General features: G+C 37.1%; 1 protein-coding gene across 10 annotated transcripts in view; it reads right to left on the bottom strand.

Annotated features, from left to right (window-relative positions):
* The window catches only part of LRRC9 (leucine rich repeat containing 9), a 145,352-nt gene that overhangs the window by 91,661 nt on the left and 26,369 nt on the right, over positions 1-27,322 (bottom strand). For all 10 annotated transcript variants that reach the window (XR_010151140.1, XM_016926932.4, XM_054666617.2 and 7 more), the window contains 7 exons: positions 19,473-19,669; positions 18,441-18,572; positions 12,752-12,928; positions 12,304-12,421; positions 4,742-4,874; positions 2,148-2,270; positions 1,377-1,492 (listed from right to left, as the gene is read on the bottom strand). Coding sequence is in view for 9 of the 10 variants with exons in the window: in XM_016926932.4 (XP_016782421.1) it covers positions 1,377-1,492; positions 2,148-2,270; positions 4,742-4,874; positions 12,304-12,421; positions 12,752-12,928; positions 18,441-18,572; positions 19,473-19,669 (996 nt within the window). In the remaining variant the exon portion in view is untranslated. The remainder of the gene's footprint in view (positions 1-1,376; positions 1,493-2,147; positions 2,271-4,741; positions 4,875-12,303; positions 12,422-12,751; positions 12,929-18,440; positions 18,573-19,472; positions 19,670-27,322) is intronic.

Here is a 27,322-nt window from a genome sequence, read left to right as displayed (position 1 = left end):
ACAGAACAGAGCCCTCAGAAATAACGCCGCTTACCTACAACTATCTGATCTTTGACAAACCTGAGAAAAACAAGCAATGGGGAAAGGATTCCCTATTTAATAAATGGTGCTGGGAAAACTGGCTAGCCATATGTAGAAAGCTGAAACTGGATCCCTTCCTTACACCTTATACAAAAATCAATTCAAGATGGATTAAAGATTTAAACATTAGACCTAAAACCATAAAAACCCTAGAAGAAAACCTAGGCATTACCATTCAGGACATAGGCGTGGGCAAGGACTTCATGTCCAAAACACCAAAAGCAATGGCAACAAAAGCCAAAATTGACAAATGGGATCTAATTAAACTAAAGAGCTTCTGCACAGCAAAAGAAACTACCATCAGAGTGAATAGGCAACCTACAACATGGGAGAAAATTTTCGCAACCTACTCATCTGACAAAGGGCTAATATCCAGAATCTACAGTGAACTCAAACAAATTTACAAGAAAAAAACAAACAACCCCATCAAAAAGTGGGCGAAGGGCATGAACAGGCACTTCTCAAAAGAAGACATTTATGCAGCCAAAAAACACATGAAAAAATGCTCATCATCACTGGCCATCAGAGAAATGCAAATCAAAACCACTATGAGATATCATCTCACACCAGTTAGAATGGCAATCATTCAAAAGTCAGGAAACAACAGGTGCTGGAGAGGATGTGGAGAAATAGGAACACTTTTACACTGTTGGTGGGACTGTAAACTAGTTCAACCATTGTGGAAGTCAGTGTGGCGATTCCTCAGGGATCTAGAACTAGAAATACCATTTGACCCAGCCATCCCATTACTGGGTATATACCCAAATGACTATAAATCATGCTGCTATAAAGACACATGCACACGTATGTTTATTGCGGCATTATTCACAATAGCAAAGACTTGGAACCAACCCAAATGTCCAACAATGATAGACTGGATTAAGAAAATGTGGCACATATACACCATGGAATACTATGCAGCCATAAAAAATGATGAGTTCATATCCTTTGTAGGGACATGGATGAAATTGGAAACCATCATTCTCAGTAAACTATCGCAAGAACAAAAAACCAAACACCGCATATTCTCACTCATAGGTGGGAATTGAACAATGAGATCACATGGACACAGGAAGGGGAATATCATACTCTGGGGACTGTGGTGGGGAGGGGGGAGGGGGGAGGGATAGCATTGGGAGATATACCTAATGCTAGATGACGAGTTAGTGGGTGCAGCGCACCAGCATGGCACATGTATACATATGTAACTAACCTGCACAATGTGCACATGTACCCTAAAACTTAAAGTATAATAAAAAAAAAAAAGAAAAAAAAGAATATGTAACAATTCATACCATTGTAATATACTCAAATTCAACAACATATTCCGGCAAAACAAGGTCATGATCAAAGACAAACCACTTGCACTGCCGAACACTGCAATCACAGTTTCTTTGTCCCATGACAGAATCTAGAGTAAAAACAAAAACAAGCAAAGCAAACACATTTCCTCAAATTGAAACATACTTTTTCATTCTTACATAGTTTAATAAATAACAAACTTGATAAGTTGCAACAGTTATATTATTGAAGATTTTTTCTTTCATTTTTTAATAAATAACAAACTCAGTAAGTTGCAACAGTTATATTATTGAGGATTTTTTCTCTCATCCTTTCCACTCCAGCTTTTTAATTATATAAATACTTTTTAATTATATAAATCCTTTCACTACATAGACTAGTAGTGCTTAATTTTATTCATATCCTTTTCCTTTTCATTCTTTTTCACTTTTCTATTCAATGTGTGGCCATGCAATTTTGACAAACGTATTTCTCTAAAACTCTTGTTAAAAGTTGGGTGGTTTTTTAATTCTTTGCAAATGAACACACACACACACACACACAAATACATAATTACATTAAAATTTGCCAGATTATCTACCCACACCCATATATAAATGTCTTTGAGGTAGGGAATATAAAAATTATTAGTGGCTAGTAACAGATTTTTGTAGAAAATTCTACACACTTTGTTAAGTAGAAATAAAATTGTGAGTATCCGTATTAAACACAAACATTTTTCATTCAGAGAGATAAAACCACATTAATCTTTATGACAGACATACTTAGTAAATATTTCCGAGGAATGAACACTGAATTAACCATTGGATAGTTGGATTGACTGATGGATTCTTTTTCATGGGCCTGGACACTCTGGCCAAGGAAAACTTTTGTAATGAGGAGGATGCCTAAATATAAAAAAACAGAAGTAATTCTTAAGACTAATTAACTTTAATAATTTTCCAACATAACCTTCTTTATTGGCCCAAGACTAAACTGTATGTTCTGTAAAGGCAGAGATGCTGGCTCTCTTGTTTGCTACTGTACAGCGCATAGCACATTGCTCAATCCAAAATAGATGCTCAACAAATATTTGTTGAATACATGAAATAATTATAAAAGAGGTGTTGTGTGATTATATCAAGCAAAGCTTTACAGAAGAGGGAGAAGGAAAGAACACATCAATTCGGCAAGGTTTTTTAAGTAGTTAAAAATAAATTTTGGTTGTTGTTAACTGGGTAAAAGTTCAGTAGCACCTAGCACATAGCTTAGATGGTAGGAGGCACTCAATATATGTCTACTTAATGAATAGACATTTCATTTTCCTTTAGATTCTTAAGGATCCTTGGGATTCATTAAATCCTAAAGTCAAGAAACTAAAAACGTAATTTATAATCATAATACATAAAATGTTCAAATGAATTTTGTTTGTTTTTACTGTGTACGAGATATAAAATGTAAATTAGGAGAACCTAATTGTTTTCGAAAACATTCCAGAAGGATCGAGCAGAACATTGTGAGGCATTTCTTAATATGAAAATGGAGAAGAATGATAAAGAATAAAAGGTTTTTTTCAAGTAAGGAGTTAAGGAGTTCTTTCTAGACTCAATAACCTGCTTAATTTTATAATTATTATTAACTGGATAAAAAACTGCAAAACACGTATCGTTTAGTTCAGAATGATTCATCTTAGCAATCTGGAACCTAGAATGTCATTCTTATAGAATTAAGTTAACCCAATTTCTGACTACCCAATCTTTAGTACAGTAGTCTCCAACCTTTTTGGCACCAGGGACTGGTTTCATGGAAGACAATTTTCCCCCAGACTGGGGATGGGAGGATGGTTTCAGGATGATTCAAGTGTATTATATTTATTGTGTACTTTATTTCTATTATTATTACATTATAACATACAATGAAATTATTATATAACTCACCATAATGTAGAATCAGTGGGAGCCCTAAGCGTGTTTTCCTGCATCTAGATGGTCCCATCTGGGGGTGTTGGGAGACAAGTGACATATCATCAGGCATTAGGTTCTCATAAGGAGCGCACAACCCAGATCCCTCGCATGTGCGGTTCACAATAGGGTTTGCGCCCCTATAAGAATCGAATGCTGCCACTGATGTGACAGGAGGCGGAGCTCATGCGGTAATGCAAATGATGGGGAGTGGCTGCAAATACAGATGAAGCTTTGCTCACTTGCCCCCTGCTCACCTCCTGCTGTGTGGCCAGGTTCCTAACAGGCCACAAACTGCAACCAGTCTGTGGGCAGGGGTTGGAGACCCTGCTTTGGTAGGTCGGATGGTTGAGACTAAAGAATAGGTGTTCCTTACTCCCTGACCTGATCTATTCTCCATATTATACATTCTTTGGTACTACGCATTAATACTTCATGTTTATAGCTCCTATATGATAACTATGATTTTATATTTATTTATGTGATTATTAATATTTATAAGCACCATAAAGATGAAACTGTCTAGTTTGCATAGACTGTACCCCTTCCAGTGCCTAACACACATAAGCATTCAAAAAATACTTGTGGAACTAAAGAATGTATAGTGGAAGAGGGTGAGGCAAGAAGGACATGATGAGCTATAGTCTTTTTCCCCAGTCCATGGGTACCAGGGAGTCTCTCCCAGAAGTGTCCTATAAATTGGTTTGTGTACTTATATTTCTACATATTCAAGCTGCAAATGAAGTACTGGTAACTATGAATGAATTATCAAAAAATTATCTTATATAAGACAAGTTATAAAGCAATCCATACACTTTCCAATTTGTCTTTAGCTAATTTTAACTTAAACCCAGGTTTTCTTATCATCTTAAATTATGATGATTCAGGACAAACAAGGCCTATCTTCCGGAGTACTTTATATAATTATTATATAATTATCACATATATGGGCCAAATTCTTTTCTATTTCCTGTGAATTTGGTGTGTGTGTAGGTAGTATATATATATATATATACACACACACATATATATGTGTGTATATATATATATACAACATACACACACATAGTTTAGTTCAGCATATATATATATGCTGTGACACATATATATATATGTGACACAACATAATGAACAAAAGCAGACTGTGAAAAATGTCCCTGAAAAGTTGAATTAAATATCTGAGTAACAAATGTTCCTCTTAATGCTGACATAATAATCACTCAGTAAGTATCTGTTCAAAGTGTGGCTAAATTAATGATGAGAAAGTCATGTATTACTACATTGGTAAATATGAAATAAAATGGTTTGAAGAACATCTCCTTGGTTGATAAAACCAAGTATCAGAAATGATATGAAAATAATTAATGAATTTGAAGACAGAACTTAAAAGTTCAGAAACATGGCATATTTGTATTTACCATGTCTGAAGAGCTCATGCTTAAGAGAGTTTTTCTTCTCATCTTTGTGCTTTTGCTGTAAAAATTCAATTCTGGGACACTCACTTATACTTAGACTGTTAGAAAGAATGATGGCTTCTTTTTTGAGAGGCAGCTGCAAAGAAAAAACAAAGTCTGAGTATTTTTATAAAATTGACAATACTTCGACTTCAATACAGAGGGTTTATTATTTTATTTTTATGTGTCTGGTCAAAGAAATCTGCAGGCCAGACTCACTGAAAATAAGTAGCTAACCTTCAGGTGCAACTACATTTGGCAAAACCGTTTATTTATCTTAAATTTATATGCAAATAGGTTAATAAAAGGTGATGCAGAACAAAAATTGTTCCTGGAAAAGCAGCCACAGTCAAGACTGATAAAACTATGTGGAGCAGGAGCAATAGCTTTCAATGAGTACTCCACTAGTAATCTTGCTAACTCCAAAAAGAAAATCTAATGGAAAGAGGTATTATATCAGTGAAGATTCTTGTTTATACTATAATTTTTGGGGCTAATAATCTACATTGTTTTCTAGAAACAAAACACTTTTCATGTGCTAACCTATGGAAATCCTAGTTTGTATTGTGACTAACTTTATTTCTTGAAAGTATTCTATCAGTAATGTTCACATTACTTGCTTGCTGTGAAAACAGCTCTAAAAACCAAAAATCTCTATTTTTAGATTTCAGTAGTAAGAAAACTAGAGCTAAAAGAGATTATACGATCTGTCCAAGGACAGAACTAGTAATTGGCAAAGTCATGATTTGAACTCAGGTGTATTTGTCCTTGTCACAATCTCAAAGGTTTGAAATTACTATTTGTTTAACATTAATAGCCAAATTATTTAGAATTATGTCTTATCTGTAAATGCCAAATTACTTATTTTTTTAATTGAAATCTGCAATCCAAAGACATTCTGAAAAAATAAATACAGTCAGCCCTCCACATCCACAGTTCCCACATCTGAGGATTCAACCAACCATGGATTGAAAATATTCAGGAAAAAAATGCAATACAAAATAATACAAATAGCAAACAATGCAGTATAACAACTATTTAAATAGTATTTACATTGCATTGTAAGTAGTCTAGAGGAGTTTTAGAGTACACAAGAGGATATGTGTAGGTTATATGCAAATACTGCACCATTTTATATAATGGACTTGTGTATTCACAGATTTTGGTATCTGCGTGAGTCCTGGAACCAATCCCCCAGAGATACTGATGGGTGAGTATACTCTAATAGGGCTTATCTGACCACAAATTCCACACCCCAGTAAGTAACCTTTTTAGACTTTCAATGAACATCACTAAATATCCATTCGATATAACCCACGTGCAGGGCATTGTAAGGCTACAGTGTAGTCGTGGTCCTCAGTTAAGAAAGGCAAATATAGAAACTATACATGATAATTTAAAAAATACAAGGCACCACAAGATGTGTCAAATAAGATATACTTTTTAACTGAAGGGATTAGGAAGGAGTTTATAGAGGCAATGAAATCATGGGTAGGCTTTGAAGATTGGACATAATTCAAATAATCAGAAATTTAAAAGGAAATTATATTTTAAGAGGAGGAAAACATGAAGGTATACAAATAGGTGTGATTGCTATCCATCCATCTGACATCAATTCCTTCACTAGATTTCTACTAAGAATCTACTCTATAAATACAGATCCTGCTCTTAAGAACTAGTAGAAAAACGCACACAAATGGTTACATTTCAGTAAAACAAATGTGTTATAATAAAAATTTTCAGTTGATCACCACTTAACTAACACTTAACCAATTTGCAGGATTAACCAGTATTTTCTGTTTTCTATATAACTCATACTATGATGGCAGTTCAGGGATAAAATGGAACTTTTAAAAAATGGATGTACTTCTACTGTATCCAGTTGTGTTGTATGCTTACCAAGAGTCAGTTAATTTTTTTCCCAAGCTTGTTTATGCCAGTTGTAGTTGTATGAAATTATGCATATTATTTAAAGCTATAAAATAGAAGAGGAGTTGTTTCTTTGAACAATTTTGGAAAATTTAGTAAAACTCAATAGAAGATAATCATTAAAAACTTCTGGCAAGGCATGTGTAGATAAAGCAAATGCAAAAGTTTGGGGTGGTGGGGGGAATCAGACAAACTAGAAGGATTTTTACATTCGAGTTACTTTGCAAGAATCTTTAAGTGCATGCTCAACTTTAAGGAAAACAAAACTAATATGAAACATGGTTATGGCTGATACAAGAAAGACTACTTAGAGTTCCAATTTCATAGTCAAAGGCTTTGGCCCTACACAGAAGATTGACACATGAATGTAAATTTGTATTTTAAGTTATATTAAAGGATTTGTTAAGTAAATCATTTGTTTACAGTTCTCCATTTTAACTGACTTTTTGGATTAACCTGCAAACTAGGTAAAAGGGCACCTACTGTTCGAAAATTCAGGAAAAGCCACACAAAGGAAGAAACCCTTGAGTTGGGACTTAAAGGATCAGTAAGTCTGTTACAGGGAAAAAATGGAAAACAGCATTTCATCAAAGGGAGGTATGAGCTGTACTTAGGAGAATCACAAGTAGACTACATATTTCATTAGGGGCACTTGGCATATTTGGTAATAGGGAGTTAGGTTGAAGATAGATTGTGAGGGTTGTCAGAGGCCTTCAATGCCAGGCAGAGGAATGTGGATCATCATTATATGTAATGCGAAGCTACTGAAAGTTTCTCATCATGGACACAGTGCAATGTGCACTATGAAAATAATGTTTTAAGAAAGATTAATTTGTACTGTGAAAAATGGAAGAACTAGAGGGCATGACCAAGGGCAGTGTTGCCTATTGGGAAACAATGGCAGAGATTAGAAGGAAAGTTCTAACGGTTGAAAGTGGTGGCAGGCAATGGGATTAGGGAGAGAAATGAAGAGCCACTGGAAAATGATTAGATGTGGGGATAATGGAAAAGGGAGGGTTGAACATAATTCCAAGGCTTTGAACATGTTCAGTGAAGGAAATGACAGTATTGTTATGGAAATCAGGAAAGAAGACCAGGAGAGAGCTGCTTATGAGCAAAAGATTAAAGCCTGGTTTTAAAATAAGAGATGACACAAACAAATGGAAAAACATTCCATGCTCATGGACAGGAAGAATCAATATTGTTAAAATGGCCATACTGCCCAAAGCAATTTATAAAGTCAATGCTATTCCTATCAAACTACCAGTGACATTCTTCACGGAACTAGAAAAAACTATTTTACAACTCAAATGGAACCAAAAGAGAGCCCAAATAGCCAAGCCAATCCTAAGCGAAAAGAATAATGCTGGAGGCATCAAACTATCCAACTTCAAACTACACTACAGGTCTACAGTAAGAAAACGGCATGGTACTGGCACAAAAACAGACACATAGACCAATGGAACAGAGAATAGAGAGCCTGGAAATAAGGTTGCACACCTACAACCATTTCATTTTCAACAAAGCTGACAAAAACAAGCAATGGGGACAGGAACACCTATTCAATAAATGGTGCTGGGATAACTGACTAGCCATATGCAGAAGATTGAAACTGGGCCCCTTTCTTATACCATATATGAAAAATCAACTCAAGGTGGAGTTAAATGTAAGGACTTAAATGTAAAACCCAAAACTATCGAAACCCTAACACAACATAGGCAATACCATTCTGGACGTAGGAATGGGCAAATACTACATGATGAAGATGTTGAAAGCAATTGCAACAAAAGCAAAAATTGACAAATGGGATCTAAGTAAATTTAAGAGCTTCTGCATAGCAAAAGAAACAACAGAGTAAACAGACAATCTACAGAATGGGAGAAAAATTCTGCAAACTGTGCATCCAACAAAGGTCTAATATCCAGATCTATAAGGAAATTAAACACATTTACAAAAAAAAATCACCCCATTAAAAAGTGGGCAAAGGATATGAACAGACACTTTGCAAAAGAAGACATACATGTGGCCGATAAGCATAAGAAAAAAAGCTCATCATCACTGATCATTAGAGAAATGCAAATCAAAACCACAATGAGACACCATCTTATACCAGTCAGAATGGCTATTATTAAAAAGTCAAAAAATAACAGAGGCTGACAAGGTTGTGGAGAAAAAGGAATGCTTATACATTGTTGATGGAAGTGTAAATTGGTTCAACCATTGTGAAGAACAGTGTGATGATTCCTCAAAGACCTAAAAACAGAACTACCATTTGACCCAGCAATCCCATTACTGGGTATATACCTAAAGGAATATAAATCGTTCTATCATAAAGACACGTGCATACATAGGTTCATTGCAAACTATTCACAACAGCAAAGACATAGAATCAACCTACATGCTCAGACTGGATAAAGAAAATGTGGTACATATACACCATGGAATACTATGCAGCCTTTCCAGGAACATGGATGGAGCTGGAAGCCATTGTCCTTAGCAAACTAACACAGGAACAGAAACCCAAAATACTACATTTTCTCACTAATAAGTGGGAGCTAAATGATGAGAACACATGAACACATAAAGAGGAACAACACATATTGGGGCCTACTGGAGGGAGGGGGTGGGAAGAAGGAGAGGAGCTGCAAAAATAACTAATGGGTACTAGGCTTAATACCTGGGTGACAAAATAATCTGTACAACATACACCCATGACACAAGTTTACCTAATAACAAACCTACACATGTAACCCTGAACTTACAGTTTTAAAAGGCTGGTTTTAGACACACTATATAAGAGAATAAAGTATATTAACTGTGCAGGAATGGCAGCTGTAGGTGGCAGAGCAGAGAGGAAGAGATAGCCTAACTGAAGATGTACATTTTGGAGAAACCATAAGTGAATACGTGATACTCTTTGCGTTTATTGACCAAGTCCTTGATTACAAACAATATTCGATAGGGAATGAACTCAAGCTATGTGAACAGATTTACTCACATACTCTCCCACCCTTACTACTGAACACTTCATCCTGAAGTGATAGAAAGAGATCCTTCCTCTTCCAACTAGAAAGTGGACTTAACCTTAGATATGTTTGCTAGTCAAATAGTTTCTTCTTCCCCACTACGGCCAGCCCTCTGCCTGTAGATACTGCCAACCTTAGCCAAACCTCTCTTCTAAACTGTTTACACAGCTGTCTTTTAAATCAGAGTCCATCTCTTAAACAATGCGGAACATAAATATTTATCCTGACCCATTATGTACACATCATAGCACAGAAATGTAGCTCATCTGATCTTTTACATGCTACACACTGATGTTTCTCCCATTTCTAGGATCTTAACAATGACAGTAATTGATGGTGTGTGAAGAAAAAAGGGAAGATCAGGAGGCTTTAACCTGTGGTATTCTCATGTTTAGAAGCAAAATGGGGAACAAAAAGGAAGCGAATAACAATCAGAAAAATAGGAGGATAACAATAGGGTAATATCATGGATGCCAAAGGAGAGTTTCAAAAAGGAGAAGGCAATCAATAGTGTCAAATGTTTTGAATTTTGTAAAAATTCAAAAATAAAAATATTTAAAACTTTCAAAATAAAATATCAAAATATCAAAATAAAATATCAAAAACTTTCTTGGTGCCAGGCATTGGTCCAAGAGATTTTTTTTTGGCAAATCTTAATAAAATATCTTATTTAATCTAATACGTCCAAAATACTATCATGTCAACATGTACCTAATATAAAAATTATAGTGTTTTTTTTCCATACTCAGTCTTTAAAAACTGGTGCTTGTTTTAAACTTTCAGCATACTCAATTTGGACTAGCCGCATTTCAAATGCTTAATAGTTACATGTGGGTGGTGGCTACTCTTTTGGACAGAGCAGCACAGAGAGCTGTGGGAGAATTAAAGGAGATGGTTCATCTCTTTTAGGAGATGCAGAAGATAAAGTACTCAGCACAGAGAGCTGTTGGAGAATTAAAGGAGATGGTTCATCTCTTTTAGGAGATGCAGAAGATAAAGTACTCAGCACAGGGGCTGGTAGGTGGAAAACACAGAAGTGTTAGCCTCATCCTTCCCTTACCCTCTCCCGATAATGGTTCATAGTTCTCTGGGCCGAATGTGAGCAATTCACTCTGCCTTGTAAAACCCTGAATTCCTCACCTCCTTCTTACTTCTCCATAAAGTACAATGAGGGCACTCTCACCACCACCCTGCAGTGACAGTACCAACCTCTATGGCCTGAGCTGCTGCAATAGCTCCCCCACATAGTGCCTTGTCATCTGCTTCTACTCCCACCAACCCATTCTCCATTGAGTGGATGGAATGCTTTTTTGGGGAGGTGATATTTTTATTGTGGCAAAATATACATAAGATAGAATGTACCATTTTAGCCATTTTCCAGCATACAATTCAGTGGCATTAGGTACATTCACGTTGTTGTGCAACCATCGCCACCATCCATTTCCAGAACTTTTTCATTATTCCAAACTGAAACTCTGTACCCATTAAACAGTAACTCCCTACCTCCTCCTCTCCCAGAGCCTTTGGTAACCTCTATTCTACTTTCTCTCTGAATTTTCCTATTCTAGGTACTTCACATACATGGAATCATACAATATTTTTCCATTTTTGTCTGGCTTATTATTTCTCTAGCATAATGTTTCCAAGGTTCTTCCATGTTATAGGAAGTTTCAGAATTTCATTTCTTTTTATGGCTGAATAGCATTCCATTGTATGTATATTCCACTTTTGTTTATCCATTCATCTGTTGATGCATATTTGCATTGTTTCTAGTTTTTTTGGCTATTTGAATAGTGATGTCATGAACACTGGTGTACCAATATCCAAGAAATTTTTAATGCATTATCTCACTAAATCCTAACAACAACTCTGCAAAATAGATATTATTATTATCTTCATTTTACAGATAGGAAGAAACAGATTAACAGAGAGGTGAAGTCACGTAGCTGGTGAGGAGTGAAATCGGGATCCAAATGCAGGAATATTATCATTTTATATGTGTCATGATGTGAAAAAGGTTGGGAAGCGCTGCTCTACACCAGTATGCTACAGCTGCCTTGTCAAGATGGTGGAGGTCTGAGAAAGATTGGTTGGATACTTGGGGCATCAGAAGTGACCAATGATAAAGCAAGATCAGCAGCAAGATGGGGATAGTGAAGTAGAGAATAAAGAAGTGGTAGCAGTAAAAGGAAAGCAATAGCTAGAAAGTACAGTGGAGTTAAGTGACTCAACTGCTTCAAGGTGAAGACTCTGGAGAGTTTACAACAGATTAAAGATTTATAACCAATTTAAAAAGCAGATTTCAAAACCATCAACAAAAGGAACACAACATAAAAATAAGATGCCTAGAAGGATTAAGTAGGGTCAGGCAGTAGTAATTAATGGGCTTACTTTGGTATAATCCAAAGAGGAAAGATGCTATACTTTCCATGATAACACTAAGCTTTTTGTGAAACAGTAGTAGAAGTTTACTATAAATATGGATAAAAGGATTGGGAAATCATGCTTAACCAGTGGCAGAGCTCCACTTGCTAGGAAGAAAGCATTATTCTAAATGACATTTTATGCTACCTTGCTTGTTTCACTGTCTTTGAATCCTTTTTCAAGTATTTGTAGAAGATGCTTTTTCTTCACTGAAACTTCAGGATCAAAAACATAAAAAAGGCATTCCAGCATCCTTCGGTAGCTCCTTAAGAATAATTGAAACAGAAAAAGTTTGAGGATTGATTTCACAAAAGCTTAGCCATAGATAAGATAACCATATTTCCTGCCAGGGATATTTGTCATTGACATGCAATGTTCTAGTGTCATTATTAATAGCTCCCCTGCCTTCAACCTCAAAAACAGGCTCAATGTGGATAAATTATGAGGTCATCCTGGCCATGGGAGATGCATAAAAAGGAAACATTTACTAACAAGGTATATGTATATTTTTAATGCTGTAAACTTTTAAAATAGAAATTTTACAAATACAGTCACACTTTTGTAAAGTTGTTCCATAAAGAATTCAGCTTCTTACTCTGAATCATGCATATCTTCATTCTCCAAAAACTTTTGAAATTTCTTTTCGAATTTTAGTCTCAGAATACGGTTGTTAACTTTAATGATGCGTTTTACTTTTATTCCTGTAATACCGTATGTTCTGAAGTCCCAGGCACAAAAACGTGACAGAATTAATTCATAGCAGAAATTAAACCTATGTGGGAATACATACAGAATATACTTGAAGAAAATAATAGATTTTCCTTAAAATGTTTAAGAACAGAAAACTACATGTGATAAAAGTTATAGCTCATATTTTGTGTTTTTTGCTAAAGATACAGTAATCATACAGTGGCTCCGTTTATTTATTCATTTATTGCACATTTGTTCTGCCTGGAAGACAGGTTGGTTGAGCAATCTTCACTTTCTGAAACACTTGCTTAGCTTCAGGGAAACTTCATATGCCTTCCTCTTATTGGCTGCTCTTTCATAGTTTTCTTTGCTGGGTCTTCTCAGACAGACTTTTAGATGTTGAACTGCCCAGGGATCAGCCTTTGGCCTTCCTCTTGCTTCCATGAACACTCTCCCTAGATGATTTCACGTGGTTCCTTGGCTTTATATACATCCTGATAAATTACAACATTTTATTTCTAGTCTTGATCTCTACTCAACTTAGCTGGTTATACCCAGACTTGAATATCCAACTACCTACTTGGTATGTCCATCTGCATGTTAAACAGGTGACTCCAACCTAACATAACTAACACTGCACCCCAAACCTGCTCCTCTGAGTATTTTCCATCTCAGTATATGGCACCACCATTTAACTGATAGCTTAAGTCAAAACCGTAGGAATAATCCTCTCCTTTCTTCCTCACCAGTATCTTTTTTTTTTTTTTTTTTTTTTTTTTGAGACGGAGTCTCGCTCTGTCGCTCAGGCTAGAGTGCAGGGGCGCCATCTCCACTCACTGCAACCTCCGCCTCCCGGGTTCACGCCATTCTCCTGCCTCAGCTTCCCGAGTAGCTGGGACTACAGGCGCCCGCCATCACGCCCGGCTAATTTTTTGTGTTTTTAATACAGACGGGGTTTCACCGTGTTAGCCAGGATGGTCTCAATCTCCTGACCTCGTGATCCGCCCACCTCGGCCTCCCAAAGTGCTGGGATTACAGGCGTGAGCCACCGCGCCCGGCCCCAGTATCTAATTCTTTAGCAAGTCCGCCTGGCTCTACATCTAAAATCCATCCTGAATGTGATCATGTTTCATCATCACCACTGTTACCATCCTAATCCAAATCACCACGATCTCTCATTGGACTACTGAAATAACTTCCTGACAATGAATACGGATGTGAAAGAGGCATTGTCTGCTCTAATGAAGCCTAAACAAGTAAAGCCAGAAATAAAATTTCTAAACTGAAAAAGGCTCTGAAGAGAAGCTTGGGGTAAGGAATGCAAAGGGGACCTACTTAAGATAGGGCCTTGGGGACGACCTTTCAGAGACGTTAAGATATTTGATCTGAAAATTGGAGGAGGAGGAGCAGGGGCCAGCTGTGTGAAAATAACACTGAAGTGCTTGTTTGCTCTCTGCGGCCCTCGCCTGGCCATACGCGTAAAATTCCGGTCCTGTCTAGCACAGAACCTAGATTAAGATGAGATTGAAAAACGGATCATTTTGAGAAGGAAGTAAATGGTCTTATAAGGAATACATTTGCCTTTAATGAAAGATCTAGGTCCTCACCTACATAATCAACCAGGGTCTGAAATGGGTGTGAGCTTCCTGATGGGTAGTCTCTCCTTGAGCCTAATAGCTGAGCTCCTAACTTAGGGCATCTATATTTCTCACAAGCAAATACTTAATCAATGCAGCCAGGATCTTATAAATTACTTCTCCCTTAGAGTTGAAAGGAGAGCTGCCTAAACCAAACTAATCCCAGAGGAGCTCGCAGTCTGGTAGAGGAGACAGATATGAATAGTGTTGCAATCAAGCATGATGCCTGCTAACCAGTTTAGAGTACCTACAAAACAGCCACATTAGCATCTGAGGTGGGGAAGCTACTGCCCCTCCTATAGAGGGATCATTTGCTGGGCCTAAATCTGTCAAATTTCCCCTAAGTAACATGTCCTGGAAGCTTTCTGCACTCTGATAAAACTAGGGCTGTAGGCGTTTTAGATAAAGTTTTTGCTATATAGTGGATATTGGGCTTGAGGCATCTCATGAATGGGTGGAAGGAATGAATAAACAATACCTAGCTCCTAGGCTGGTCCCCCAGGAAGGCAGGAGCTATGAAGTGTGATTTTTTCATGGAGATTTTATGTTGCCCAGGAATTCAGCAGCTGAGCAATGATGAAGTAAGTGTGAGGTATGTGAAAGCATTCTGGGTGAAGGAAGCAGAACAAACAAAACCACTTATGTGGTGGAGTACTGTGTTTGCTTCAAGAGCAGTGCGGTACACAGTTCAGCTGACTTTAAAAGAGTTGAACAGAAGTTATGATAGTCTAAAACTATACAGTGGAGAACACTGATCCTTTGCTGTAGGTGAAGAGTTTGTCAATAAAACAAAATAAAAGCCTTTGCAGCCATTTGTTACCTTCCAAATTACATTCAGACTCTTCACCTACAGTAGAGGATTCAATATTCTCCACTGTATGGTCTCTAAACTAATCATAACTCCTGTTCAAATCCTTTAGAGTCAGCTGAACTGTGTACCTTACCCTCATTCATTCAGTGGTACTTGAAGGTATAAACATTCACAATGATATATATCAATGACTAATATATTCAGTTACACAGAAAGATGCCTACACATTTTGTTAATATACAATAATGTGCTCATTTAGCAAATGTAGGCTACACACGTTTTTAAATGTTTGAAGCTTAATGTAATCTATTAAAATATACTTTATAATCCTATATAAAGGTTTAATAAATACTTTTACAGGCTTACTGACTTAAATCGACAGTTTCAAAGCCCTGTAAAACAGAAAGTTTCTGCTTATGTAGCTCCTTGAGATAGTATAGCATGAAATCTTTATAAAGAGGCAGATTAATTACTGAAAGTCATTATATACACCAAAGCAAAACTGTTGTGTATCTATAAAGTGATATGGAAGCTTCAACTAGTAAATATGTACTGGGCTATTAATCCAGTCCCATGCTAGATGTTATGTCTTATAAGACACAAAACATCATATCTTCCCCAAAGGAACTTACAGAGTCACTTATATATTGTTTTGTGGTATCTTAAAGGTGTTTTTTTTTTTTTAGTTGTAAATACACTGTATCTATGACCAGGTTGACAGCTTCTCAGGCACAAGGACAGCATCTTTTATGCTTTGGAGTCCCTACTTGATAAATGTTGTATGATGTCAATGGGTAACTCAATTGGCAACACATCGGTAAATAATACAAATCTATAATAATAAAGGTATAGTAGCAACAATCCACTCAACTAGCATGTCTCTATAAAATAAGATTTTTTTAAACTGGAAAATATAATAATTTTATTTCATAAAAGAAATGAAGCTAAGAGATAATGACATACAATTAGAAACATGCAGTGTTTTGTTGTTGTTAAAGACATAAAGATAATTTTAACAAAAATCTTTCAGTCCTAGTTCTACTGAAATACTTTTTATTTAAATACTGAATCCTTAGCCTTAAAAATATTAATAGGAGAAATCAGTGTTTAAATAAAACAACTAGAAATGTAGCATAGCAATTTAAAGCACTTAGTAGTTATTTCTTAACATACATAAAAGATCAGAGGAAAAGTAGCCAAGCTTGCAGTATGCTAAAACTAAAAAACAGTACTTTAAATTCTGCTAACATATATTTGATATATTCCTTAAAACAAATCAAGGTTACTCTTATTAAAACCAAGTAAACAGGTTAATGCTAATCAAAATCCATCAAAGCTATCTAATTTACTATCAGGCTGACATAGTTATCTAAATGGCTTTTTGGTCATTTTGCTTTTACATTTTTTTTTCACTAATCCACTTGTTGCAAAGAGTTTCCTCTGCAATAATTTAAAAAGAAACAAATAATTTTTAAAAATCCTGTTTGGAGCTGGGCACAGTGGCTCATGCCTGTGATCTCAGCACTTTGGGAGGCCGAGGTGGGAAGATCACTTGAGGCTAGGAGTTTGAGACCAGCCTGGCCAACATGGCAAAACCCCGTCTCCACTAGAAATACAAAAATTAGTGGGTGTGGTGGCATGCACCTATAATCTCAGCTACTCGGGAGTCTGAGGCAGGAGAATCGCTTGAACCTGGGAGGCAGAGGTTGCAGTGAGCTGAGATCGGGCCACTGCACTCCAGTCTCGGGGACACAGTGAGACTCTATCTCAAAAAAAAAAAATCCTGTTTAGGTTGAGTGAATATAAATGTGCACCCAGTAGAGACACACCATTCAGTTTTTGCACTTCAAAAATCAAGGCCTTTACTTGTTTACATGGGAGCTGGATGAACACCTTTTATATCTTTGTATATAAAAATCAAAAAATGTGGTTAAGCAAACAGTAGTAACTGCTGGGCAAATGGATGTACTAATACAAAGGAAAGTATTTTCAAAGGCCTCTTTTTCCCTTGCGAAGAGCTTCTTACACTTTTCCATCAGAGTTCTCCCAAGACCTTTGAGAAGCTTTTACTCACAGAGGTGAGAAAAAAGCCATGTCTAATAGAAATCAGGGGACTTGGTTTAAAGTAACCCATAACAATAACAGTTTTTTTTTTCTAAAAAGTTAGTGTAAGTTTTACATTCTACACTATAAAAATTAGTATTTATTTTGACATTGACTTCAAGTAAAATCATGCTCCAGGGTTATGTGCCAAGTCCATTCTATAGTTTGACATGTCTCCTGGTGTATTTCCATGTACCCAGTTCCTATTGTGTGGCTCTAGAGCAATCTTTCTCTGTTTCACAGGCTCTTCAGTTCTGAAAAAATGACTCAGAAATGTGAAAGTGATACTTAACAATCTTTTTCTTCAAGACTTTTTTTAAGGGTAATTTGAAATTGTGCCCCTCTAATTGAAGCAACACAACCACTTCCTAGTATCTACTAGTAGGCCTTGGTTCTAAAGCCTGGCTGTCTGCTTTCTGCTTGATTCTGGTGTCTCTCCATTTTTGTTGATACAAGCTTTTGACCTGAATTCCTGGTATAAGCATATACTTTATGCTAACATGTAGTGTTCGTGTGCACCCTGACTGTAGCTATCTCTAAACAGTGGGTTCCACTCTGACCACAGACCTACAGAAGATTTGCTAGACAGTCTCCTCCCATGTTGGCAACCTGCTGTTGCCAATCCTGCTTTGGCATTCTTGCTCTGTTCCAGTTTCTCAACCAATATTCAGAATCATGCACTATATCCAGTCAGGAAACAAACAGTATAAACATATTTAAAAAATTAAAACTTGATTATAAACTTTTTTTTCTAAATTATATTCTGCTCTTGGGCTAAGAAAAATTGGGTAAAGAGCAATGATAAACCATTAGGATGTCTTCAAGGTTGGCTCACGGTAATGGCATAAACAGAAATGTATAGGTGGAAAGTAGGTAATTTTCAGTTTTCAATAGATGCCTGCCAATTTTCAATAGATGAATATTCTGCATGAGAAATGTTTCAAAAATGGGACATTTTAAGATTTTATAAGTTGATATTCTGGTTGATGATCCTAAGTACTTAAGTTATTTTTAAAGCTATACTAAATTTCTAACAGATTTACCAGTCATCAGATCGAGTGCCTTCTTCAAAATGGAAATTTCCCACAGTCTCTAACTCAATTAACAAAAGTGGGATCAATAAGCCATGACTTTTCTTCTTTTGTTTTACTTCAATATGATAAATTGCTTCAATTCTATTGGAGAGAAAAATACATACAGCTATTAGAATGATCTAAAAATCACAACATTAAAACTTATGATAGATTTTTTTTTAACTGATGTTAAAACACAAGGCTTCCTTTCAATGGATAAAGAAAGCTTGGTGTTAACAGTTAAACCATGTCAAAGACATTCTATTTTTGGCAATTAAAATCACCTTTAATTTTGCTGCTCTCAGAATATGTGAAGGCTAGAAGACTATCCTTGCTCTACCACTTACAGCTTTCAGATCTCAGACATGTCACTTGGACTTTTTATGCCTCAGTTTTCTCAGTAAAATGGCAATATTCATAGTCCTTATTCCTAAAATGGTTGTTTTGAGAGTTACATACAAAATACATGTACAGATCTTAGCAAAGAGTCTGGCACAAAGTAAAAACCCAATATATGTTACTATTATTGTTAGCATTATCACAGGGCACACTAATTTATCCACTTAGTGCCTTAGTAAATAAAAAAATTCACAGTCCTTGCTAAGCCTTCTTGCTTTACATTTCTAATTGATAACTGAGCCTGAACTTGTTTCTACTGTGTTTGGGCTTTGCCAGGTCTCATCTATTTGGTGAGTTTATCCACCAGCAGAGGCTCCATTGTTTTTAGTTTGCAGACACTAGAGCAGTGATAGGACAGGAAGCCACTGGGGGGAAGCTTACTGTTCCTAATTAAGAACTGCCTCTGCAAAAAACTGTAAGCCAGCTTTTATCCCATGATGCTTATATGTACTAGGAACTAGTACTAAGAATATATTTCATGCTTTACTTCATACTGTAATTGTTCATACTCCTGAAGAAGGGAACTAGGGTCAACTGATGGCCCAAAACATTCTGATTCTCTCCGTTTCAGATCAGAACAACTAGATAATTAATTAAACATACTCATCTAGTTTTTTGTTCCAGAATGTTACCCTTTCATTCAAGGCATTTAGTTTGGTCAATATCTTCTGTTGAAGACTTGGTTCTTCAGTGACAGTTTCACAACTCTTCAGTGTTTCAGGATCAGTTACTTTACTGTTATTGGATCCATCACTGTGCCCTTTGCCCGAGCCCTTGAGTTCAGCCAGTTCTCGTTCCAACTGTGGAAAACAATGTGTCAGAGAGCAAAATAAAAATAAAACATGGTCTAGGCAAAGTCGGAATTCAGATGTTAAGTTTTAATGGGATCTATTAAACAAATGTCTAATTTAAATGAACAAAGTGGAAATCTAGGTAATAAACAGGCCAGATGTCATAAAAACATGCCAAACATGTGATTTCAAGCTGGGTGCAAATTCAGTCAGCCAGTTTTTCTTGACCAAGTGCCGACCTTAACCACTTCATACAGGGCAGTCTCCCAGTTGAAAATAAGCAAAGCAACAGATTTTCAAATATTTTTAATAAGTTCGCCTCTATTAAAGCCAAAGTAAAATTAAAATAAATACTGATTTTAGTACAAATATTTAAAATTCAAATAATGTAATTTTTAACACACATACTTTTCAATTTTTCAGTATTTTTCACCACTTTGGTGTTCTGGAAAAAAATAACTATTAAAATTACACAAAAGCATATATATAGGGGTGCACATTTTTCCTTTTGTCTTAGTCTCTTACATGACTCAGCACAGCACTGGTCTTAAGATTTTGTTATTTTGGGGTTTTTAAATTTATCATAATGAACTTTTTGCATTAATTTGGATATTTAAAAAATGTTGCATTGAATATTATTTATCTTGATTACTTAAGGTTTTTGGGTACTCCCTTAAATTCTGGGCCCACAGCAAGAACCTCTTTTGTCTAACTCTAATCTCAGCCTTACGTAATTTAAAGATAAATTGTACTGAGGAGGGGCCAAGATGGCTGAATAGAAACATCTCTGGTCTTAAGCTTCCAGTGAGACCAATGCAGAAGGTGGGTGATTACTGCATTTCCAACTGAGGTACCCTGTTCGTCTCAGTGAGACTGGTTAGACAGTGGGTCCAACCCACAGAGGGTGAGCAGAAGCAGGGTGGGGTGTCACATCACCCAGGAAGTGCAAGGAGCAGGGACCTCCCTCCCCCAGCCAAGGTAAGCTGTGAGGGACTGTGCTACCCAGCCGGGTTACTATGCTTTTCCCACCGTTTTTGCAATCTGCAGATCAGGAGATTCCCTTGTGTGCCTATACCACCAGGGCTCTGTGTTTCAAGCACAAAACTGGGCGGCTGTTTGGGCAGACACTGAGCTAGCTGCAGGAGTATTTTTTCGTACCCCAGGGTAACCTGGAACCCCAGCGAGAGAGAACCTTTCACTCCCCTGCAAAGCGGACTGAAGCCAGGGAGCCAAGTGGTCTTGCTCAGCGGGTCCCACTCCCACAGAGCCCAGCAAGCTAAGAACCACCAGCTTGAAATTCTCGCTGCCAGCACAGCAGTCTGAAGTCGACCTGGGTCGATTGAGCTTGGTTGGGGCAGGGGTGTCCACCATTACTGAGGCTTTAGTAGGTGGTTTTTCCCTGACAGTGCTAAGGAGGTTGGGAGGTCTGGGCTGGGTGGCAAAGCGGCTGTGGTCAGACTGCTTCTCTAGATTCCTCCTCACTGGGCAGGGCATCTCTGAAGGAAAGGTAACAGCCCCAGTAAGGGGTTTACACACAAAACCCCCACTTCCCTGGGACAGAGCACCCGGTGGAAGGGGTAGCTGTGGGCACAGCTGCAGCAGATTTAATCGTTCCTGCCTGCCAGCTCTGAAGAGAGCAGCTAATCCTGACAAGAGGGATTCGCCCAGCACAGTGCACCAGCTCTGCTAAGGGACAGACTGCCTGCTCAAGTGGGTTCCTGACCCCCGTGCCTCCTGACTGGGAGACACACCCCAACAGGGGTCGACAGACACCTCATACAGGAGAGCTCTGGTTGGCATCAGGCCAGTGCTCCTTCAGGATGAAGCTTCCAGAGGAAGGAGCAGGCAGCAATCTTTGCTATTCTGCAGCCTCCAATGCTGATACCCAAGTGAACAGGGTCTGGAGTTGACCTCCAGCAAACTGCAGCAGACCTGCAGAAGAGGGGCCTGTTAGAAGAAAAACTAACAAACAGAAAGCAACAAAATCAGGACAAACATAAAGGACCCCCACACAAAACCCCATCCAAAGGTCATCAGCCTCAAAGATCAAAGGTAAATAAATCCATGAAGATGAGGAAAAACCAGCACAAAAACGCTGAAAATTCCAAAAACCAGAATGCCTCTTCTCCTCCAAATGATCGCAACTCCTCTCCAGCAACGGCACAAAACTGAACAGAGAATGAGACTGATGAATTAATAGAAGTAGGCTTCAGAAGGTGGGTAATAACAAACTCCTCAGAGCTAAAGGAGCAAGTTCTAACCCAAAGCAAGGAAGCTAAGAACATTGATAAAAGGTTACAGGAACTGCTAACTAGAATAACCAGTTTAGAGAAGAACATAAATGACCTGATGGAGCTGAAAAACACAGCATAAGAACTTCATGAAGCATACACAAGTATCCAGAGCTGAAATCTATCAAGCAGAAGAAAGAATATCAGAGATTGAATATCAACTTACTGAAATAAGGCGTGAAGACAAGATTAGAGCAAGAAGAATGAAAAGGAATGAACAAAGCCTCCAAGAAATATGGGACTATGTGAAAATACCAAATCTCTGGTTGATTGGGGTCCCTGAAAGTGATGGGGAGAATGCAACCAAGTTGGAAAACACACTTCAGGATATTATCCAGGAGAACTTCCTCACCCTAGCAAGACAGGCCAATATTCACATTCAGGAAATACAGAGAACACCATTAAGATACTCCTCGAGAAGAGCAACCCCAAGACACATCGTGAGATTCTCCAAGGTTGAAACAAAGGAAAAAATGTTAAGGGCAGCCAGAGAGAAAGGTCAGGTTACCTACAAAGGGAAGCCCATCAGACTAACAGCTGGTCTCTCTGCAGAAACCCTACAAGCCAGAAGAGAGTGAGGGCCAATATTCAACATTCTTAAAGAAAATAATTTTCAACTCAGAATTTTGTATCCAGCCAAACTAAGCTTCATAAGCGAAGGAGAAATAAAATCCTTTACAGACAAGCAAACGTTGAGGGATTTTGTCACCACCAGGCCTGCCTTACAAGAGGAAGCACTAAATAGAGAAAGGAAAAACCAGTACCATCCACAGCAAAAACATAACAAAATATAAAGACCAATGACACCATGAAGAAACTGCATAAATTAATGTGCAAAATAACCAGCTAGCATCATGATGACAGGATCAAATTCACACATAACAATATTAACCTTAAATGTAAATGGGCTAAATGCCCCAATTAAAAGGCACAGACTGGCAAATTGGATAAAGAGTAAAGACCCATTGCTGTGCTGTATTCAGGAGACCCCTCTCACGTGCAAAGACACACATAGGCTCAAAATAAAGGGATGGAGGAATATTTACCAAGCAAATGGAAAGTGAAAAAGAAGCAGGAGTTGCAATCCTAGTCTCTGATAAAAGAGGCTTTACACCAACAAAGATCAAAAAAGACAAAGAAGGGTATTACATAATGGTAAAGGGATCAATGCAACAAGAAGAGCGAACTGTCCTAAATATATATGCATCCAATACAGGAGCACCCAGATTCATAAAATAAGATCTTAGAGATCTACAAAGAGACTTAGACACTCACACAATAATAGTGGGAGACCTTAACACCCCACTGTCACATTAGACAGATCAACAAGACAGGAAGTTAACAAGGATATTCAGGACTTGAACTTAGCTCTGTACCAAGCAGACATAATAGGCATTTACAGAACTCTCCACCCCAAATCAAGAATATATATTCTTGTCAGCAACACACAGCACATATTCTAAAATCGACCACATAATTGGAAGTAAAATACTCCTGAGCAAATGCAAATGAATGGAAATCATAACAAACAGTTCCTCAGACCACAGTGCAATTAAAATAGAACTCAGGATTAAGTAACTCACTTAAAACCCACACAAAAATATGGAAATTGACAACCTGCTCCTGAATAATACTGGGAAAATAACAAAATTAAGACAGAAATAAAGAAGTTCTTTGAAACCAATGAGAACAAAGAGACAACGTACCAGAATCTCTGGGACACAGCTACAGCAGTGTTAAGAGGGAAATTTATAGCACTAAATGTTCACAACAGAAAGCTAGAAAGATCTAAAATCGACACCCTAACATCACAATTAAGAGAACTATAGAAATAAGAGCAAACAAATTCAAAAGCTAGCAGAAGGCAAATAACTAAGATCAGAGCAGAACTGAAGGAGGTAGAGACATGAAAAACCCTTCAAAAAAATCAATGAATCCCAGAGCTGGTTTTTTGAAAAGATCAACAACATAGACGGACCACTAGCTAGACTAATAAAGATGAAAACAGAGAAGAATCAAATAGACACAATAAAAATGATAAAGGGGATATCACCATTGATCCCACAGAAATACAAACTACCATCAGAGAATACTACAAACACCTTTACACAACTAAACTAGAAAATCTAGAAGAAATGGATAAATTCCTGGACACATACACCCTCCCAAGACTAAACCAGAAAGAAGTTGAATCCATGAAAAGACCAATAACAAGTTCTGAAATTGAGGCAGTCATTAATATCCTACCAATCAAAAGAAGTCCAGGACCTGATGGATTGACAGCCACATTCTATCAGAGGTACAAAGAGGAACTGGTACCATTCCTTCTGAAACTATTCCAAACAATAGAAAAAGAGGGACTCCTCCCTAACTCATTTTATGAGGCCAGCATCATCCTGATACCAAAACCTGGCAGAGACACAACAAAAAAAGAAAATATCAGGCCAATAACCCTGATGAACATTGATGCAAAAATCCTCAATAAAATACTGGCAAACCAAATCCAGCAGCACATCAAAAAGTTTATCCACCACGATCAAGTCAGCTCATCCCTGGGATGCAAGGCTGGTTCAACATAAGCAAATCAATACACATAATCCATCACATAAACACAACCAATGACAAAAACCATGATTATCTCAATAGATGCAGAAAAGGTCTTTGATAAAATTCAACAGCCCTCCATGTTAAAAACTCTCAATAAACTAGGTATTGCTGGAACATATCTCAAAATAATAAGAGCTATTTATGACAAACCCATAGCCAATATCATACTGAATGGGCAAAAGCTGGAAGTGTTGTAGAAGACAAGGATGCCCCCTCTCACCACTCCTATTCAACATAGTATTGGAAGTTCTGTTCAGGGAAATCAGGCAAGAGAAAAAAATAAAGTGTATTCAAATAGGAAGACAGGAAGTCAAATTGTCTCTGTTTGCAGATGACATGATTGTATATTTAGAAAATCCCATACTCTCAGCCCAAAACTCCTTAAGCTGATAAGCAACTTCAGCAAAGTCTCAGGATATAAAATCAATGTACAAAAATCACAAGCATTCCTATACACCAATAATAGATAAGCAGAGAGCCAAATCATGAGTGAACTCCCATTCACAATTGCTAGAAAGAGAATAAAATACCTAGGAATACAACTTATAAGAGACATGAAGGACCTCTTCAAGAAGAACTACAAACCACTGCTCAAGGAAATAAGAGAGGACACAAAAAAATGGAAAAACATTCCATGCTCATGGATAGGAAGAATCAATATCGTGAAAATGGTCATACTCCCGAAAGAAATTTATAGATTCAATGCTATTCCCATCAAGCTACCATTGGCTTTCTTCACAGAATTAGAAACAAACTACTTTAAATTTCATATGGAACCAAAAAGGAGCCTGTATAGCCAAAACAATTCTAAAGAAGAAGAATAAAGCTGAAGGCATCATGCTACCTGACTTCAAACTATACTACAAGGCTACAGTAACCAGAACAGCATGGTACTGGTACCAAAACGGATATATAGACCAATGGAACAGAAGAGAGACCTCAGAAATAGCACCACATATCTTCAATCATCTGATCTTTGACTAACCTGACAAAAACAAGCAATGGGGAAGGGATTCCCTATTTAATAAATGGTGCTGAGAAAACTGGCTAGCCATATGCAGAAAACAGAAACTGGACCCCTTCCTTAAGCCTTATACAAAATGTAACTCAAGATGAATCAAAGACTTAAATGTAAAACCCAAAACCATAAAAAACCTAGAAGAAAACCTAGGCAATACCATGCAGGACATAAGCATGGGCAAAGACTTCATGACTAAAACACCAAAAGCAACATCAACAAAAGTCAAAATTGACAAATGGGATCTAATAAAACTAAAGAGCTTCTGCACAGCAAAAGGAACTATCATCAGATTGAACAGGCCACCTACAGAATGGGAGAAAATTTTTGCAAGATACCCATCTGACAGAGGTCTAATACCTAGAATCTTAAAGGAATTTAAACAAATTTACAAGAAAAAATTTACAAATTTGCAAACAAATTTACCAGAAGGATACGAACAGACACTTCTCAAAAGAAGACATTTATGCTGCCAACAAACATATGAAAAAAAGCTCATCATCACTGGTCATTAGAGAAATGCAAATCAAAACCACAATGAGATACCATCTCATGCCTGTTAGAGTGGTGATTATTAAAAAGTCAGGAAACAACAGATGCTGGAGAGGATGTGGAGAAATAAGAACACTTTTACACTGTTGGTAGGAGTGTAAATTAGTTCAACCATTGTGGAAGACAGTGTGACATTTCCTCAAACATCTAGAACCAGAAATACCATTTGACCCAGCAATCCCATTACTGGGTATACACCCAAAGGATTAGAAATCATTCTCCTATAAAGACACATGCACATGTATGTTTATTGCAGCACTATTTACAATAGCAAAGGCTTGGAACCAACACAAATGCCCATCAGTGATAGACTGGATAAAGAAAATGTGGCACATATACACCATGGAGTATTATGCAGCCATTAAAGAGAATGAGCTCATGTCCTTTGCAGGGACATGGATGAAGCTGGAAGCCATCATTCTCAGCAAACTAACACAGGAACAGAAAACCAAACACCACATTTTCTCACTCACAAGTGGGAGTTGAACAATGAAAACACTTGGACACAGGGAGGGGAACATCACACACCAGGTCCTGTTGTGAGGTGGGGGGCAAGGGGAGGGAGAGCATTAGGACAAATACCTAATGCATGCGGGGCTTAAAACCTAGATGACAGGTTGATAGGTGCAGCAAACCATCATGTCAAATGTATACCTATGTAACAAACCTGCATGTTTGCACATGTATCCCAGAATTTAAAGGAAAATAAAAGCAACAACAACAACAACAACAACAACAACAGATAAATTGTACTCTATAAGGGAAAATATATATAAGTGGAAATTTACTAGTTATCTGTACTCCTCTATAATAGATATATCCAGCTGTTAGAAAATAGATTAAGCATATTCATTAAAATATATATATTTGTATATATCTATAGCCATTATTTTTCTCATTTGCAGATTTTACTTAATACATGCATTTGCACATGAAAATAGCGGATATAAAATGATATCCATATATTGATCTCTTGTGATTTTTATGGAAATAATCTTTTTTATTATTAATTTTAATTTTAATTAAATTTTATTAATGTTTTACTTTAAGAATATTTTTCTAATTATAATAAGAACTGCTCACTTTAAAAAAGCATTAAATATATTTCAAAACCTCGGTTTTTAATATTAATAGCTACACACTATTCTGTCTTGAGTATATAACTCTTCTCTTATTAAACATTTAGATAGTTTC

Source organism: Pan troglodytes, chromosome 15 (assembly GCF_028858775.2).
Source record: "Pan troglodytes isolate AG18354 chromosome 15, NHGRI_mPanTro3-v2.0_pri, whole genome shotgun sequence".
Taxonomy (NCBI): domain Eukaryota; kingdom Metazoa; phylum Chordata; class Mammalia; order Primates; family Hominidae; genus Pan; species Pan troglodytes.
Note: the sequence above shows the minus strand (reverse complement) of the source record. Positions and strands in the feature narration are given on the sequence as shown.